Raw genomic sequence first — 17,159 nt, 5'->3', positions numbered from 1 at the left:
AAGTTCCAGCTTATACTGTTAAACCTTAGGCTAAGCTCTTGTTGGTTTCACGTGTTGGAGTAACTAGAAGTAACATCCTTCAGTGTTGTAGATCTGGTACTCAACACGGTACCCTAAAAGCCGCCACAGACATGTTTGTAGTGAAAGAGCTTTGCATGCTGGTCATTGTTATTGAGCTCAGAAGCGACGGAAATTTCACGTGCACACCTCTGCAGGCCGTGTGTGATATTGAGATGAGAAGGTTGATTATCTTATTAGGTTGCTTCAAGCACAAAGCCTCGTCACACTCAAGGACCTCCCGATTGGAATTAGATTTGCACTCTGTCCTAGAGACACAGAAGCAATGTTCCAGAGGTGTTACTAACCTCCAGGCGTGTGCAGGCTTGTGCAGGCGTGTCCAGGTGCATGCAGGCGTGTCCAGGCACGTGCAGGCTTGTGCAGGCGTGTCCAGGTGCATGCAGGCGTGTCCAGGCACGTGCAGGCTTGTGCAGGCGTGTCCAGGCACGTGCAGGCTTGTGCAGACGTGTTCAGGCCTCACAGTCGGCTTTCCTCCTCCTCCTCGCCCCGCCAGGTTTACGCAGAACCTCTCTGTCTTCCGGCGGGAGGTGAACGACTCCATGAAGAACTCCACGTACGGCGTCAACAGCAACGACATGATGAGCTGACATTCCGGCGAGGCCCCGCGAGCGCCGCCGCCCCTGCGCCCCCTCGGCCCGGCTGCCGCGGGAGGGGCGCGCCTCTGGAGAGCGCGTTTCTGACCGGGCCTCAGCCTCCTCCCCCGCCCTTCCTCCGCGCTCCCTCACTGCTCCTCCTCTTCCTCCTCCTCCCCCCCTCCTCTTGTCCCTCCCTGCTCCTCCTCTTCCTCCTCCTGTCCCTCCCTGCTCCTCCTCTTCCTCCTCCCCCCCTCCTCTTGTCCCTCCCTGCTCCTCCTCTTCCTTCTCCTGTCCCTCACTGCTCATCCTCTTCCTCCTCCCCCCCTCCTCCTGTCCCTCCCTGCTCCTCCTCTTCCTCCACCCTCCTTCCATGCTCCGCCCCCTCTCTCCCTGCCTCCTCCTGTTCCTCCTTCCGCCCCGCACCCTCCCTCCCTGCCTCCTCCTGTCCCTCCCTGTTCCTCCTTCTGTCCCTCCCTCCCTCCTCCTCCCTCCTCCTGTCCCTCCCTGTTCCTCCTTCCGCCCCGCACCCTCCCTGTTCCTCCTCCTGTCCCTCTATGTTCCTCCTCTTCCCCCCCCCCCCTTTTTTTTTTTTACATCAGCAAGTCTGTTCCCAGGGGTCCTGCAGCAGAAGAGGAGCAGGGTGGGGTGGGTGTGGGTGCTGGGGGGCAGGGCTGGTGTGTGAATGGGGGTGCGAGCTAGGGTTTGGGGTGTGGTTGGGGGGGAGTGGAGCATGGACTTGCGAAAGTGAGAAGTTCCCTTCCTGAACCCTTTCCTTTGCAAAAGGGTCGGAGGGGAGGGCCGGTACCTGTAGTACTCCGCTTCTGCCTGCCTTGTATAAAACAAAATGTACATTCTTTTCATAACATTTTGAACAATGTTTATAATAATTCAATTTAAAAAAGAAAACAGTGTGATTGCAATTTTTACAGAGTCTAGTAGTGAACCAGTGCTGAAGTGAGGGGTTGTGTCTGTATGAAGAATAAAGCAAAAAATTATATATATATATACAGGTGATGCATAATACTGGACTAGAATGCGTGAAAAAGGATAGGTGTTTGGCAGGGGGGTAGGGAGGGGGACTGAAAAGAGAATTTCTAAATGTTAATCATGTTGTATATTTTCCTTGTAACGTTTGCGGTCGACCCACGTACAGCCGAATCTGTAAATACGAGAAACTCCTGCTCCCTTGCAGATGCAGATGCCGATGCCAGAGCGGGCTCATTCCCGTCAGGGAACTGGGGGCTCCCACCCGGGACCTGGCGAGACCCCCTCCCCTCCTGTCTTTTCGAATCAGAGAGGCCTGGCACAGTCGCCCCCACCCCCCAATTAATTTGAACCACCCTCCTCCCCCCTCCGAAGGACCCCCCGTTTTCTTGTTTTAGTAACAGCTGAAGTAATCATGCAGAGTGAAGTACAGTGGGTCTCAAAATCAAATGGTGATGACTTCTATTAGCAACTTCTGTTATTCTCCACAACTCTTGCTGCTAATTGTTTGTGAAGACTAGAACATCTCTAACCTGTCGGCACTCATGAATACTATTTTTTTTATAGTTTTTTTTCATTTTTTTTTTTATTTTGTTCCCTGATGTGAATGCGTCCTTGGCGACTGTGTGATGGGTCCATTGAGTGATCAGGTAGCTGGTTGACCTGTTTGGATGTCTGCTGCATATAGTGTAAGCATTGTGACTGCAAATAAACGTCAATGGTTTATACTGAAATGACATTTCTGTGTACGTATTGGTTAGAGTACATACAGGAATATCAGCAGCGGGCCTCCTGAACTTTAGAAAACAGGCTTCTACATGTGAAACGCATTTCTTTTTTTTTTTTATTCCATATCATCAGCCCCTTGAAGTGTAGAACTGGAACTAGACTGGAACAAGCTGTCCAGCCGTGTTGTTGAAGCCCAAGAGCCTGGCTGCTCAATGGGCTAGTAGCAACAAACTTTCTTCATTCAAAGGGCGGAGGGAGTAGAGAACAGGCCGCCCAGCCTTGTTGTTGAGGCCGGTAGGTGGGCTTCTTTCAGGAAACAGCTGGAGGCATCCGCCGATCAGTAAGCTACTAGAAACCAAACGGGCCAGATGTGTTAAATGGCCTCCTTCTCTTCTGTTCCTGTGCAGCATAGTATAGTCCATCTGAGAGCAGACTGCCAGTTAAGATGTGGTAAACCCCCAGGACCGAGTATTGTCCACCTGGGCGGACCAATTAAGAATTGCACGCACTGAACAAAATGCCATTTTAGACCAGGTTCGGAGGCCACTGTGAACGCCGCCCCCGTTTTCTCTGTGGCTCTCCGAGCGGTGTTGAGGCAAACCCCTTGTACGCGTTTGCGTTCATTCTCGCTCTCTGAAGCGCGAGCAGCACGTCGGCCTGCTTGGTCACGAAACCAGCGCAGCCATGTGAACGGGCGGACACGTTCCTTACCGAAGCACAGTCGGCTGCTGCTTCTGGGTTGGGCCGAGTCTTCACTAGTCCCTTTTGAAGTCAGAATTTCATTTGTCAGGGTTTTTTTTAAAGTCTATCAGCAGAACCCTTTTTTTTTTTGCCTTCTTACAAAGTCAGATACCGTAGAGACCTGTGACGTTAAGTACGTCACAGCTGGGTACAGTAGTAGACCCCCATGTCGCAGGCTGGCAAGCTCTTGCGAAATGCCACTGCGAAATATATGCCACTGTGGAATGCCACTTGCGAAATATAGATTCTCTGTACAAATACAGCCCACAGGTGTCAAACAGCCCACAGTTTTTATTATTTCTTGTGTAAAGACTGTTTTTGAATCTGACCTATACCAATGACCAGGCTGAAGGACAGGCTGACTTCCTTGCATCCATCCATGAAAAAAACGGTCTCATCGCTTCCAGACTCCAATCAGCATGACTGTCTGGGCGAGGAAGCCGGCCTTCGTCACGCAGCACCAAAACCAGCGACTGACACTGGGACTTGTACAACACCATCATCATCATTCAGCTTGTGTGAGACTGTCATCCTGGTGGACGAGGACTGACGAGAGACAACTCATGAAGGGTGTGGATGAAACCCCAAGACTCGCACTGGGGCTCCTGAAGTGCTACTTTTGTTGCAATACTGGACACAATTTTAATTTTTATTTCAGAGGATAAAGAACTACAGGCATGTTTAAATATAAAATCGCAGCCCCTCCATTATCAGTCATTAACTGCACAACCACTCATTACAGGCGGATGGGTTTATTGTTCACTAGACTATCTGTGTCCAATGCTGCATTTTGGGGCAGTTGAGCTTCATTAATTAAGCAACTTGTGTAGTTCAATTAAGGCTTTAATTGATTGCTGTATTTACAAGGTTACTTTCTCCTCCAGTTTTGGGAATTTGTTTTACAATAGTTAAAGAGAAAAGGCAACACAGTTCAATGTAACTGTAATACGAAGTCAATCAATGGTTCAGCTGAGAGCCCAGGTCTACTCTACAACAACCCCATCTGACATTTGTAAATTCGGCCGCAGACCTTAACATTGAATACAATAGTGTGGGATGTCCTCTCCCTCAACAACAACAAATTAACATGGTTACCTTCAATAAAATAACATCCTCCCCCCATTTATCAGCTATGAAATCACAAATACGTTAGATGATTTTTAAATGGAAATATTACAGCACCCTTTAGAGTTATGGATGGAACTGAAACAACAGCCAATGTTTCCTTCGTCTCTTGAGTGAAATCTTAAAGGGAAGGAAAACGGAGAGTGGCACTTCTACCATAGTGGGGCCAACAGCCCTGTCTCACGAACACAGAATCGCTGACGAGTGGCAGGTGACGCCCCAAAACACCCAAAGCTCGGGGTCCAAAGTGATCGTCGCCAACTACAGTAGTGTTCATGTATTATTGGTGCTGTCAATAACCCTCGATGTTCTCTGACGCTTAACAGTAAGAACCTTACTGTTGAATAGAGGACTTCATGTAGGAAAAACTGGACAGAACTTTAACCAGCAACAAAAAAAAAAATTGACTGACATGAAATGAGAACCATGTCCAGATGGGGATCTGTGCATTTGACCATTTGACTGCCTCAACTCTTTTTAACGTGGAAAGAAACGTCAAGTCTTTTCCCTTTTAAGTCTTGTGTAAGCTAGTCAAGAGTCCGAATCGGATTCCAAAAATGAAGAAGGCAGCGCATCTGCGCTCGTGAGGAAGTCCTTTTCGGATGGAGGGGCACCTCAGAAGATCAGCTCTGCTCCTGGCGCTCGCCCGCGGCCCTCGACTTGCTCTTGGTGCTGGCCTCAAACACAGCGTTGTTGCAGCCCTCCCTGTTCCTTGCAATTTCAATGGCAAAAAACTGGATCCTTGTAGCTGGGGGGGGGAAAGGATTCCTTACAAAACGAGCCTTTTCTGAACAAAGTTGGTAAGCAATAAGGCAAAGAGCCCAGCCACGTTACTGAAACCAATAACCTTTGTTTCCCCCCCCCCAAGACAGATGGATGAGATCCTCCAATCAGTACAGGAGGCACTACAGTACACAATGGGTGGTGGGGGTGTGTAACAAGCTCCACGGCCATGTTGTTGAAGCCAATATCCTGGCTTCTTTTAGGAAAGGACCACATGAGATCCTAAGATCAATCACATACAAGCTAGATTGGTTGAATGGTCATTATGTTCTTATAACTCTCCATCTGTGGCCAAGGCTCTTTTCCTAAACCACTTCTTTTGCAGAGAATGAAAAACATATGGGCTAGGACAGTGAACCCATTCCTGAATGCATTATTAGCAAATGCGTAGAATTATTATTTTTTCTTTATCAGTTATAGTACAGCATCAGTATGAGCTGAAACAAGTCTGAGCGGCGCAAAGCTTTCGTCTAGCTCAACAGGCTTACCAAAAATTGTGTTCTCCTCGGTATAGTCTCTCTCACAATCGAGGCGCAGCAGAGTGCCGTAGTTGAAGTCTTCAACAACACCTTCAAACAGATTGCAGAAAGGCCTCCATTTCTAGAACCAAAACATAAATGATCACGTTTGGGTTTTTTTTTTTGCTGTCCAGCTCCCCTATGTGCCATTCTACGAGTAACTGTTTCACAGACTGATGATAAAAGCTCGAAAGCAGTCCATCACCTCCTTAGCCTGCTCCGATTTGAGATCTTCAGGGTCCAGAACTTTAATATTCAGATCAGGAAAGGCCTTCCTGAATTCTGTGCAGATCTTGTCATCCACTTTTGTAAGCTTCAAGAACTTAGGATCTACGGAGGAGATGAGCTGTCAAGAGAGAAAAGAGAAGCCAGTGTCGACAAATACCTGGCATGCTTCTTTGAAACCAGCGGCTAAAAGTGATCACTTTCTTCCTTTTGCCGATACAGTATCCCTCCCTTAAACAACAGCAAAACATTATCGGGCAGTTTTTTCACAATAGTACAGGTGTCATCCCCTGGGATGAGCATCTGAGTTAGGCCCTGCATGATGAACAATGCCAAGCTACACCAGATTACTGCAGCCTTTGTGTCTGTTTAGATTAATGCCATCATTCTGAGATCTTGGGAGAGATGTTACCTTGACTAATTTAACTGCTTCATATGACATTTCCACTGCACTATCAGCTACAGCAGACATACAAATAAAAATTGCTCTGAACGTAACTTACGTTGAAGTAGATTTCAGCATGCTGATAGGCCTTCATCGCCCACATCATCTCCAGTTGAGGCTAAAAATAATAAATAATTTCAGAAAACCCATTTAACAAGTTTACCCTCCCTAAACAATTCATGAAATTGTGTCTGAAGCACTTGCCTTTGCACAGAACAGCAAACATTGTGTTGTATAAAAGACAAAAGTGGGACCTGTTAACCTGAACAGTAGTGTTCCACTAGCTGTTTGGTCTTTATCTCTAGCCTGTTTAAGACATAATAATAATAATTACTTACACTTATATAGCGCTTTTCTGGACACTCCACTCAAAGCGCTTTACAGGTAATAGGGATCCCCTCCACCACCACCAATGTGACGCCCCACCTGGATGATGCGACGGCAGCCATAGTGCGCCAGAACGCTCCCCACACATCAGACATACTTGGAAATCTTCAGCTACCCAATTAATGTGATTCCTGAATGTGTAATCTTGCCATATTCTGTAAACACGTCACATCACACACACACACAGTCCACTTCAGGGAACTGCTGCACTCCCTGATGTGCCTGAAGGCTAAAATAACCTCAACAGGGCGAGGAAACACACAGCAGTGCGCTCTCTGGGGGAAGTCTTTGCGTGCAAGACTTCAGGAACAGGCCTCAGTTCCTAGGCGCTCAGCTGCTAGTAAGCACCACATCCTCTTTTCTGTATATCATTTTTAGACATCACTTTAGCACAGAAATCGTGGAAGGCCACTTACATCATTTCCGTAGGCTTCCGCTGGGAGAGACAAGGCGTGCGCGGCCGCGGCAGCCCCCTCCGCACCCTGAGAACCGAAAGAGTTTGTTTGTTTTTTTTAAAGTCCTATTGTAAACCAAAACTAATATATTTGTCAACAGCAGTCTACATTAACAGGTATACATTAACCTCGCGGTCCAGTTGGCAAAAAAAAACATCGTTTTTCGCATTTCCTTTAACTGATTAAAGCCACGCCTCGACGTTTCAGCGGTTGCTGAAGTTGTAACTGCAGTAAAAAGACTTATTCTTTTAAATCACACACACGGTTGGTTATGTCAGTTCCACAACACGGCTGTGTACGGGAACAGCGATGTACACGTGGGGTCACTATTCTCCTGTTCTTTGCGGACCATGACGAAAAAAAGACACAGTTTATACCAGATACAGAGTATATCAGCGGGACCACAAAGAAAAAGAAATACACACAGCTCTATACATGTTTTTTAATCCATATTTTCCTCACCAGAGAATCCAAACCTCCGACCGACGCCATTGCGATGCTCTCTGACCTCTCAACTTTGACCCCCGTGTTACACCGGGGTGGGAGGCGGGTGAAAGAAATGATCTGACATAATTTTTTCTTTATTCCACATAGCGTCTTTATAAGCGGCTTCTAATGACATGTTAACACGTCTCGCCAACTAGAATTTACAACTGATAAAAAAACCCGTCGGTTTTGAGTGTTGAATTGCTACAATAAATTGCGTATTTTAATGTCAATGTGCGCTGACAGGCGTGTCGGTACCTTGCGAGCTCAGTATGGGGGTAGTATCGCTACTTGGCACGACGGTTCTTCTTGGTTAATCAAGGTCTAATCGAATTGAATGATAAAACTTTGTCCGAGGGCTATATCTCGGACAGTCCAGAAGCTCTTTTATATCTACTCTTTGGTTATTTAGGGGGGCATGATTGTTAAAGTACAGGGGGAAATTTGCCCAGGACGCCGGGGTGACACTCCTACTTTTTTCGAGAAACACCCCGGGGTTTTTAATGACCACAGAGAGTCAGGACCCCGGATTTATGTCTCATCCAAAGGACGGCGCCTTTTTTTTTTTTTGCAGTCTAGTGTCCCCGTCACTATACTGGGGCATTAGAACCCACACAGACTGCAGGGTGAGCGCCCCCTGCTGGCCCCACTAACACCTCTTCCAGCAGCAACCTTAGTTTTTCCCAGAAGGTCTCCCATCCAGGTACTGACCAGGCTCCCACCTGCTGAGCTTCAGTAGGTGTCTAGTTGTGACCAAATATGACACATTTATCCATTTTTGTCAATAACGAAATATTTAAAGCGGAATTTAGAGGACAAACGGATAAATGCAGTGGGGTTTCGTCTAATTCCTTAGACATTCGAGAACATCTCTTGGATTACAGATACAAGGCCAAAGGGAGTTGCAAACCTACGCAGGGGGCAATTGTGTCTTCCAAAAATCTGGGCTCAAACTACCGTTTGCAAAGGGAAAGTAGTTATCGGTGAGCGCCGCAGTTGAAATGTTTCGTCTTCGCCTGCGTGGCATTGCTTTTTTGAGTGACGACCACTTGGCTGCAAATCTGAATTCTGCTGGTTTTAAAAAACTGCCTTTTCCCGACGTCTTGCCGGACGAAATGTCATTCAGTGCTCGTGGCGCTAAATGCCCATTAGAGGGCAGCAGAACTCCTTCGACAGACAAACTACGGCGCTCAAATCCTACAGTATGTGGCAATCAGGGGTGCCGGAACTTTTCAGGCTGGAGTGACTGTCCGTCCCTTACATAGGGGTATACCCAAAGTCTTGAAAAGCTTTACATTTTCTATTTTTCCTTTTGTTAATTTGTTGACTGCGCCGCTGCCCTGATTCCAGTCTTTTTGTCTCAGAGGCGAGCACACGCAACACACCTCCTCTCCTCCTCCTCAGCCTGTCGGCGCTCGGTCGCTTTTTGGGTTTTTTTTGCGGTTCACTCTGCAGCCCAACCATCAGGACCCCCCCGGGCATGTTCGTCACCTGTATCCGGGCCATACCCCCCGAAACAAAATGACATACGTTAACCGAAAAGCTGCCGACTCGAAAGCTCCGTCAGAGGAATTTGTCGGTGGACATGAGCGCTGAATCAGAACACCTTGCATTTCCATTTATAATCACACGCAACGACGGCTTTGCGTGTTGTGACATTTGAAGTATCCCGAGGTGAGCGACAATGTCTTGAGAGGGCAACACTGATGACCTGCCCCTGTCCACTGGTACCAATTGACGAGCGGCAGCTCTGATAGGGCCGTAGTCTCATTACAGCCACCTGCCCGTGTTGCGGCCGTCTTTTTAATCCGGGAATTGGGGAACAAAATCGCTTTATTGCTATGCTCTGTGATAACCGGGAGGACGGCTCTCCGTTTGGTTAATTATAATAAAAAAAGGTGATCTATTTGCTGCGACCTACCAATATTGTTCTATTTTTGCGACACTTTCATCACCACCGTTTAAAGAATATTCATACTTGCTGTTCTGTTTGTACACGTGCTTACAGATCGCTTGAGGAGAGTATCAATGGCTCATAGCACTACTAACAAACCGGAGAAGCCTCTTTCGACTTTATGGGGTATTTCACCGTTTTTTAATTCGATTATAACGAAGTTACGTTTGTGTCTCAAGAAATTAGCGGCCTAAGAAGCTTTATTGTCCTCGGGGTTCAAGCGTATGAGCAGTTCTTTCTTTCTAGGTTTAACCTTTTTTTTAACTATATATATATTTTAAAAAATGCAAAGCTCATCATTTATTTTGTAACGTATCGAAGTCGAGATATGCTACTCTAGTCCGTGAGGAGAGAGGGGGGAAAAAACTGAGAGGTCCTTGTTTTACGGAAAACAAACTATCCGACCGCGCCAGAGTAACATTTTAAAATGTCGTTTGCCTTCCTTCCCCATACAGGTTGCGAATTGAACGAAAAAGACAGGACGAGCACGTTTGCAACTGACGACTCGAAGCACCAACACCAGTTGGCTCTCAGAACGGTAAGTTTGACGTCCAAAGCTGGCGGCGATAGGGGAGTGTGTGTGTCGCCCGTTTTATTTTACATAATGCAAGGAGAGAAAGGGTGCTGTAATTGAGTTGTGGAGCCCGGTTTGCTGGGGATGTTCACCGACCCTGACCCTGGCCACTGCCGCTGTCCCGCCCGCAGATGTGCTTGGGAGCCGACGCCAAGGACGAGTTCAACATCGTGGAGCTGGTTTCCAAATCCGAGGACGGCGCCGAGATCCGAGCGGTGCCGCTGGCGACGCTGAAGGCCTCCGCGATGCCCACGGTGAGCGTGTGTGTGGCGACCGCACTGTTTGTTTGAACTTAGGAGCGATTTGGCAATTCAAGTTCACCGTTAGTTCGCCGGTTGCTCGTTCCGTGATGCATCGCTCGTCATAGCCCGTGTGCCAGTGTACTAATGTTTGCCAGGGGGTGCAAATGAAAGGCTTACTGTACAGAGGGGAAATCACAGAAGCCTGTTGACCCAGACAGCCCAACTTTGGAAAAATTGATTTCAGGGAGGGAGGGGAGGGGTCGTCTCTCTCTTGAAAACGTGCAGACCGGGGCTCCCTCTTGAAATAAATCACAGCTATATAATTAAATCATTCGCTGATAGATACTATAATATATAAATGCAATACACTTTAAATAATGTAACTCACGAGTCCAGTTGAATAATATCACCTTCTTTGCAAACTTGCGTTATACAGAGATGCGGCTTTGTTTAGCAGATTTTGAGAAATATTTGGGAGCTGGGGGCGATTTCCGGGAGATTATGGATCACTTGGAGGGGTCAGGGAGGAGACGCCGATTTCTGGGTGACTCCCGGACCTTCCCGACCGTGAATCGGTCCGGTTACACGGTGCCCGTGTTGCGTGTGGGTGTCAAGGCTGGGAAGCTCCTCCAGCCCTTCCGAGAGGTTGTGTACGAGGTCCCTTGTCTTTCAGGTCAACCTGTCTGGCATCGACCTCATCCCGCCCGTGACCTTCAGGCTGAAGACCGGCTCGGGGCCGGTGTATGTGAGCGGAGAGCACGTTGCGTGTAAGTCGCCGCCGTGCGCACGCAGCCGTGACAGGTTTAAAACACACAGAGCTGGCCGTGGTGTTGGGGGGGGTCGTTTCGCAGGTGAGACTGTGAGGATGCAGAGCACATCGCTGTGTAGCGGCGCTTCAGACGTCTGTGCGAGTGCACAAGAGAAGATTCCTATATCTGCATGGGGTGCTCGCTGGGCTTGAGTGCGTCCCGGCGTTTTGTAATCCTTCTAAAGCACACGTTTGGTACTGTTAGCAATGCTGGAGGTGCACTTAATTTGCCCAAATATATCTGTAGCGGCGAAAATGTACTGTGACCTGTTTAAAAGGTGAGGTGCTTGGCTGACTTGTTCCAGCCTCCCCCAATCCTTTGTGTAAAGCAGATTGGGGAAATTTATATAGTTGCCTTTTGAGTTTTGACCATGTTCCGCAGTCCTACCAAAATGAGGGCCCCTGTTCTTGGTGGCTATACAGCATATTTTGACTCTCGGGGCACATGGACTCAGACACAAACACACACTCGGCTCCGGACCAGTTCAGAAGCCAACAAGCTCAACAGTACGTTTTTGGTCTGTGGGAGGAAACTGGAGCACCTGGAGGAAATCCGTGTGAGCAGGAGAACATGCAAACTCCCCACATAGTATCCCAGGCTGGGACTTGAACCTGGGGCCACAGCTCTGTGAGGCAGCAGACAACCAGCCACTGTTGCCCTGGCCTGAAGAGGTGTCTTCGGTAAGGTGTTGTGGTCCCTTCTTTGTGGGTTTTTACCGATTTTTTTCCCATTTCTAATGCTTCTTCAGTGGAAGATGATTACTCATTCGATGAGGACATGGAAGAGGAGGAAGAGGAGGAGGAGGAAGAGGTGATTGAAGAATCGCCCCCCAAGCCTGTGAAGCCTGCCCGTAAGAATACAGGGGCGGGCAAGGTGGGTATTCTTATATTCCTCACAAGTGGAGGCGTAGCGGAGCTCGTTTGCGCGCGGTGACGTCATCGCCCTCCCTGCGCGCAGCAGGGCCCTCAGTCGCCCCAGGTGTGGCGGGATGGAGCGGCGGAGGGCACGAGCCCGCGCGGAACCGCGACGGTCACAAAAAGACGATTCATTACCCTCTTCTCGCACGCGAAGAGTTGGGAGTTGGTGGACAGGCGCCAAACCTCCCTGTCGGGTCTTGGCAGAGACGGGTTCTCCCTCCTGTTCGACTGCCACTGACCCGACTGTTCCTGAGGTGGGTGAAGGAGACTGTGAAACCAGGAGCGCGTGCAGGATGCCAAGCCTGCTGCCCTGCGCAGCACCCGGGCTCCTCTTGAACGCCCTGCTTGCAGAGGGCGCCGCTGGCACAGCTGGCCTGTGAAGGACTGTGCGGAAATGAGGGTCCATCTTGTGGCGTTGCGATCTAAAATGGGTCAGTCTTAGTTTCTGTAATTCAGAACTCCTTTTGTTTTTTAAACCTTGGAAAGCAGTTCATCAGGTTATTGGCTAATGTTACCTAGCGCGTTCACTTAAGAGTAGTGGGCTATCAAATGTTCCATTGCTGCCCTTAAACCTCTAATACTCTCATAAGCATCTAATACTTGTTTAGTTTGATCAAAATGTTCCGCTTACTAGATAAGCATCTTTGAAGAGGCAGGGTGCGGTGAGTGACCATTCGTGCTCGGGGCTGATCCTGCGGGCTTCTGTCTTGCAGAGGAAGAAGCCAGAGAAAGGCGAGGAGGAGGAAGAGTGAGTGTGCCAGCTGTTGCTGCCTCCCGCTTGTGTTGTAACCCTGCCCTCTCTGCCAGTGGTTCCCAGCACTGGTCCAGAGGGTACCCCTCAGTCATCTTTGTCTCCTGTTTGAGCCAAGTTAATTGCAGGAAAAAAGGATTTTAATTTGAGACATATTGTTAAATTGGCTTTCAGCTCTTAAGGTATCTGGAAGGAATATGCAATGAATCGGCCTTGTGTTGATGTCTGAGTTTGAGCCCAGGCAGGCTGTACCTACAGTAGGTACTAAAGGTTGCACTGTTCTCATTTTAAGGCACATCGTGTTTCATCCAGAAAGCAATTGTTTGATCTGTATTAGACCCCGAGTGGGGGTTCTGTGCATCAGTATACATATGAAATCTCCAGCATTAACATGATAAAAAAAAATCTATGAATTAAACAAATCCAGACTGTTTTGGTTGGATTTTGAGTTATGAGCTATATCCGATTGCATGGAATGTGACAACGCTTGCTCAGTGATCTCTTCTTTTCTTGTTGAAGAATTGTTTCGGAAGAGGAGAACAGTCCACCTAAAAAGGTACAGTCCGCTTCATCTAATTTTGATTTTAAAAAAAAACAGCATTTTGATTCGGTTACCACAGCCCTGCTTTAGTGAGTCATTGGAGGATTTCGAATGAAAGAACATGAGAGAGAGGGAGTCATGTGGCCCTTCTAGCTGGTGTGGTAGACAATTGATCCCCGGTTCTCATCCCGACACTTCCAGAAAGAAACCTGGGTTTTGGCCTCAAGGACGTGGCTGGGCAGCTTGTTCCACACTCCCACCAGCCCTGCGGCGGTCTTAACGTGCTTCTATGCAGTTCCCACTAATGACCCCAAGATTGTTTCCCTGTTGATCCTGAAGATGCCCTGAGCTGTCCTCATTTGCACGCTTAAGGTTTTTGAACAATTAGTTCAAAATGTGGATCCGAATGTCCCCTTTTAAGAAGCCTTGATAGTCGGATGAGTTTAGCCTGAGAAGCGTATGCAATATTGAACCACCGTCTGCCCACTGTTCGTGGAGGGTGCGGGTCTCTAGTGGGTGAAGCTCCTGTGGACCTGGGGTTGGGGGGGAAGGGGGGCATTCGCTCCCACAGTCTTGCAGCTCAGCACATGCTGGTGGATCTTCGGAGGAGGTTTGAAGTCCAATTTTTTTTGTCTTCCTTACTCCTCTTCAGGGAAGGGGGAGAGGAAGAAAGCCAGCTGCCAAGAAGTAGATCACCAGCCAGCTCCTGGAGGTAACGGGCGCTTTAGTCTTGGAAGGGGGGCTGGGAGGCATTTTAAAAACAAACCAGGTCCTTGTCTGTTCTCTTTCTCCGTGGTGCAGTGGGACCCCAGCATCTTTCATGGTAAATTTTTGGTGCCGACAGTTAACCAGCTTCCCAGCACAAAGCACACGCTAGATGTCCCTTTCATACCAAACAGACCAGTAGTCCGCCTGATGAATGTGGCTTCACAGAACCTGTTCCACGCGCTCAGACGGCCATTTCTCTTTCTTCTAGGTGCAGTTCACGGAGGGAGAGCCCTTGGGGAACACCACGCATGTTGTAAATAGGTTTTTGATATGAGGTCCTAGCGGAGCCTCGGCTGTTTTTGCCATTTCTCCTGATGGGATATTTGATTTTGTTTTATCAGAGTGGACCGCAGAGCACTGGGGGCGGGGGCGATGGTAGCCTGCAGTTAGTCTGTTTAGCGGAGGGCACAGTGGGCCGTCTGAGCAGGATTGCTCAGGGGCTAATAAAGCGATCTTCTTGGGATCCGTGTCGCCCACCTTCTTCCTTTCCAAAACCTCCAGCAGCCTGGAGCAGCGGCTCAGGGGCTCCTGTTTGCTTCTTGAATGTTACTGTTTTCTGTTGTACCGTTTGCCTGCAACGCTTCTTCAAATCGCTGTTGAAAAGGCTCTACAGGGGGAAGTACCCAGGTATTGTTCAGTCAAGCTGTGGATCAGGGTACAGGGATAAATATTTGATGGTAGAAGGTTTAAAGGACACTCGGTTCCTAAGGGTCTGGGGTCTTGTGTGTATTTTCGACTAGCTCATCTAAACATTGAGTACAATGTACATGCATGAGTTCTCTGCTTTTCTTTGAAAACATGCTAAAAGATCATGTGGATGAGGTGTTAACCCTGGGGTCTTGTCTGAACTGTGCTGTGGGCGATAGCAACGTCCTGCTGCTTGGCCTGATCTGGTGAAACAGAGCTGCTGGAGCAGAATGGTGCTGTCGCCCAGGTGGGGGCAGCTCTTTACTGGGGATGAAAAGAAAGCCCTTATGCTCACATTGGATGAGCTTTTGCCTCTCGCCTATGGAGGGCAGTACTGTGCTTTAAAACTCACGATCTAACGTCATGTGCCAAAGCAATGCTTTGTAGAACTGCCTTACATTCTGTGCTGTACATTCACAGTTTACACTGTGCTGTAAAGCATCAGTGTTGCTGTAAAAGATTGTGTCCACTTGATTATAAAGCAATATCTCCACGCATGCATGTAAAGACTTCTGTGCTTTTTTTCCCCCCCTTGTACTTTGTACTTGTTAGTACTTGAGCATGGCACATTATCAACAATGGCGTGCAATGAAATGCTTCATACGCTTTCAAGCGCTTGATCTGTGATGAAGCAGGGCTGAAGCGAGCTCCTCCGAGCTGGTGAAAGGGATCTGTAGATGTGCGTGGAACAGCTGCCCAGTCTGCCTCCTTGGTCACTTCATAGCTCAGGATTGGTGTAACAATTCAGGTGGCTGAAGCACAGAGCTGGGCACATGACTGCCACTGACATGCTTTCTAATGAAAAGATTTACACAGTTTTTTTTTCAAACCATATTTCTTTAAAAGTTAGCTTTCTATGAAAGGGGTTAAGTGCACCGGTGGAAATCTCCCTTTGAGGAGGACAACGAGGGCAATAACTGCAAATTCCACTGGGGGGGAGAGAAAATGGAGCAACTTTCTTCTGAAATGTCTGATGGTTCTCCTGTTTTTTTTTGTGAAAGGAAGAGGGGAATTGTGGGATGGGCAAGGTAAGATGCTACTTCTCTGTGAAAGTAAACGTCTCCGGTTTTATTCGACCCCCCGCCACGGAGTTGGACTACATCTGATCTTTGACTTCATACTCGGTGTCTAAACCCCCTGTTGGATGACTTTGTCCAGTAAGAACCCGCATTGCCAGACAGCTGTTGGTCAACATCTGGAATTGACTCTTGAGCGTGGGTACCGTGACAAGACTTTCATAGATCTGGTACCGTGCCCTATAGGATGTAAAGTGGGATACATACCAGAAGGCGTGGAACAGATTGGAAATGCCCGTAATTGCAAAAAAAAAAACTTTTGCGTGATTAAAATATCACAGACCTGAAGCCCACACTGCTGAAGTGGTGAAGGTGCGCAGTATTGCAGGGGCTGGGCATACAGCACACTCCGAGGTCCGACTTGAAATGAGCACGAGTCCCGCACACAGCTGCGTCTCTCCCATATCCCCTGGGTCTTGTCGTGGCGTCGTGTCCTTAGACAGGCCAGAGGAATGCTGGGAGAGGGGCATCAGCGTGGAGGGGGCGGGTGTCTTTGAGTTGAGCCCCTGTCAGGTTTAAGGCAGGGGGGTGGGTGGGGTCAGGGTTGCGCCTGCTGGGGCCTTTTGAGGAGCTGTGTTTGAAGGTGGGGGGGGGGAGGCTGATGACAGTGCACAGTGGGACAGCGACAGGCGCCCCTGGAGCCTGGCGGAGGCCGTGAGATGGGCCGCTGCCACTCCTGTTAACACGTGTCGAGGTTAAGAAAATAGAAAGGCCAGCAAGCCAGTGTTTGCAGGCCCTGCTGGACTCGAGTGGCTGACAGGCCGTGTGTTTCACTGAGGCAAACATCCCGTTTTGCTGCAGCAAAAAAAGCAAACTTTTTTTTCTTCAATCTGGCATCGGTACACTCTTCAGCTTGTTTCCTACAGATGCCGGGGGCCTGCGTGCGCTCCCTCTCTCCCTCGGCTCAAGCTGCAGCTCGGGATGGCGTGTGTACTGTTCGCGCGGGGGTGTTCGTTTAGCGTGGCTGGGAAGTATCGCTTTGCCACCAGCTGGTGTTGAATTTTTTTTTCCCCCCGCAGGTTGGAGTGAGAAGCTGTACTGGCTGTGAAGAAACTGAGAGGTTAATTCCACACGGGAGTGTAGAAAACAAGGCATCATGTTTTACATCAGAGCGTCCCTCAGCTGTGCGGTGTTGGTCCTCGCACCTGGAACAGTCTCGGCAGCTGTAACCTTGCGTCTTTCTTGTCCACGTCTCGGTGTGGAATTAGAAAAGAATTTTTTTTCCCCTTCCCGGTTGGAATAGGGGGAAGGTGTCGTTTTTCAGCTCCTGCTGTTGTTGGGCCTCAGGAGAGTGTACCTCCCCAGGTGT

General features: G+C 48.7%; 3 protein-coding genes across 6 annotated transcripts in view; 2 read left to right on the top strand and 1 right to left on the bottom strand.

Annotated features, from left to right (window-relative positions):
• The window catches only part of xpo7 (exportin 7), a 43,641-nt gene extending 41,270 nt beyond the window's left edge, over window positions 1-2,371 (top strand). The window contains exon 28 of the mRNA XM_088624014.1: window positions 572-2,371. Within this exon, the coding sequence (XP_088480140.1) occupies window positions 572-665 (94 nt within the window). The 3' untranslated portion in view covers window positions 666-2,371. The remainder of the gene's footprint in view (window positions 1-571) is intronic.
• On the bottom strand, window positions 2,193-7,640 carry pbdc1 (polysaccharide biosynthesis domain containing 1). 2 transcript variants are annotated; one of them, XM_088624020.1, is made up of 6 exons: window positions 7,508-7,640; window positions 7,007-7,072; window positions 6,262-6,321; window positions 5,739-5,879; window positions 5,504-5,615; window positions 2,193-3,653 (listed from the first exon to the last, which is right to left on the bottom strand). In XM_088624020.1, the coding sequence occupies exons 1-6, from the start codon at window positions 7,535-7,537 to the stop codon at window positions 3,613-3,615; spliced, it is 450 nt and encodes a 149-aa protein (XP_088480146.1). In that variant the 5' UTR covers window positions 7,538-7,640; the 3' UTR covers window positions 2,193-3,612. The 2 variants fall into 2 exon arrangements, with proteins under 2 accessions (XP_088480146.1, XP_088480145.1); XM_088624019.1 differs by lacking the exon at window positions 2,193-3,653 and adding an exon at window positions 3,930-4,980.
• On the top strand, window positions 6,799-15,275 carry npm2b (nucleophosmin/nucleoplasmin, 2b). Of its 3 annotated transcripts, XM_088624018.1 has the most exons (10): window positions 9,277-9,429; window positions 9,540-9,611; window positions 9,941-10,023; window positions 10,191-10,313; window positions 10,975-11,068; window positions 11,859-11,983; window positions 12,741-12,775; window positions 13,298-13,334; window positions 13,972-14,031; window positions 14,296-15,275. In XM_088624018.1, the coding sequence occupies exons 2-9, from the start codon at window positions 9,560-9,562 to the stop codon at window positions 14,008-14,010; spliced, it is 588 nt and encodes a 195-aa protein (XP_088480144.1). In that variant the 5' UTR covers window positions 9,277-9,429; window positions 9,540-9,559; the 3' UTR covers window positions 14,011-14,031; window positions 14,296-15,275. The 3 variants fall into 3 exon arrangements, with proteins under 3 accessions (XP_088480141.1, XP_088480144.1, XP_088480143.1); XM_088624015.1 differs by lacking the exons at window positions 9,277-9,429; window positions 9,540-9,611 and adding an exon at window positions 6,799-6,930; XM_088624017.1 differs by lacking the exon at window positions 9,277-9,429 and having other exon boundaries at window positions 9,436-9,611.
• The last annotated feature ends 1,884 nt before the right edge of the window (window positions 15,276-17,159 follow it).

This window comes from Lepisosteus platostomus, chromosome 3, assembly GCF_059453375.1.
Source record: "Lepisosteus platostomus isolate fLepPlt1 chromosome 3, fLepPlt1.hap1, whole genome shotgun sequence".
Classification (NCBI taxonomy): Eukaryota; Metazoa; Chordata; class Actinopteri; order Semionotiformes; family Lepisosteidae; genus Lepisosteus; species Lepisosteus platostomus.
This window is presented reverse-complemented; position numbering and strand designations above follow the sequence as displayed.

Coding starts and splice junctions, on each gene's coding strand:
- npm2b (XM_088624015.1), top strand. CDS start 6,807: ATGTGCCTGAAGGCTAAAATAACCTCAACAGGGCGAGGAAACACACAG. Junction 10,314..10,974: donor AGGCCTCCGCGATGCCCACG/GTGAGCGTGTGT, acceptor CTTGTCTTTCAG/GTCAACCTGTCTGGCATCGA. Junction 12,776..13,297: donor AAAGGCGAGGAGGAGGAAGA/GTGAGTGTGCCA, acceptor TTCTTGTTGAAG/AATTGTTTCGGAAGAGGAGA.
- pbdc1 (XM_088624019.1), bottom strand. CDS start 7,537: ATGGCGTCGGTCGGAGGTTTGGATTCTCTG. Junction 5,880..6,261: donor ATGCTGAAATCTACTTCAAC/GTAAGTTACGTT, acceptor CTCTCTTGACAG/CTCATCTCCTCCGTAGATCC. Junction 5,616..5,738: donor AATCGGAGCAGGCTAAGGAG/GTGATGGACTGC, acceptor TTTTGGTTCTAG/AAATGGAGGCCTTTCTGCAA.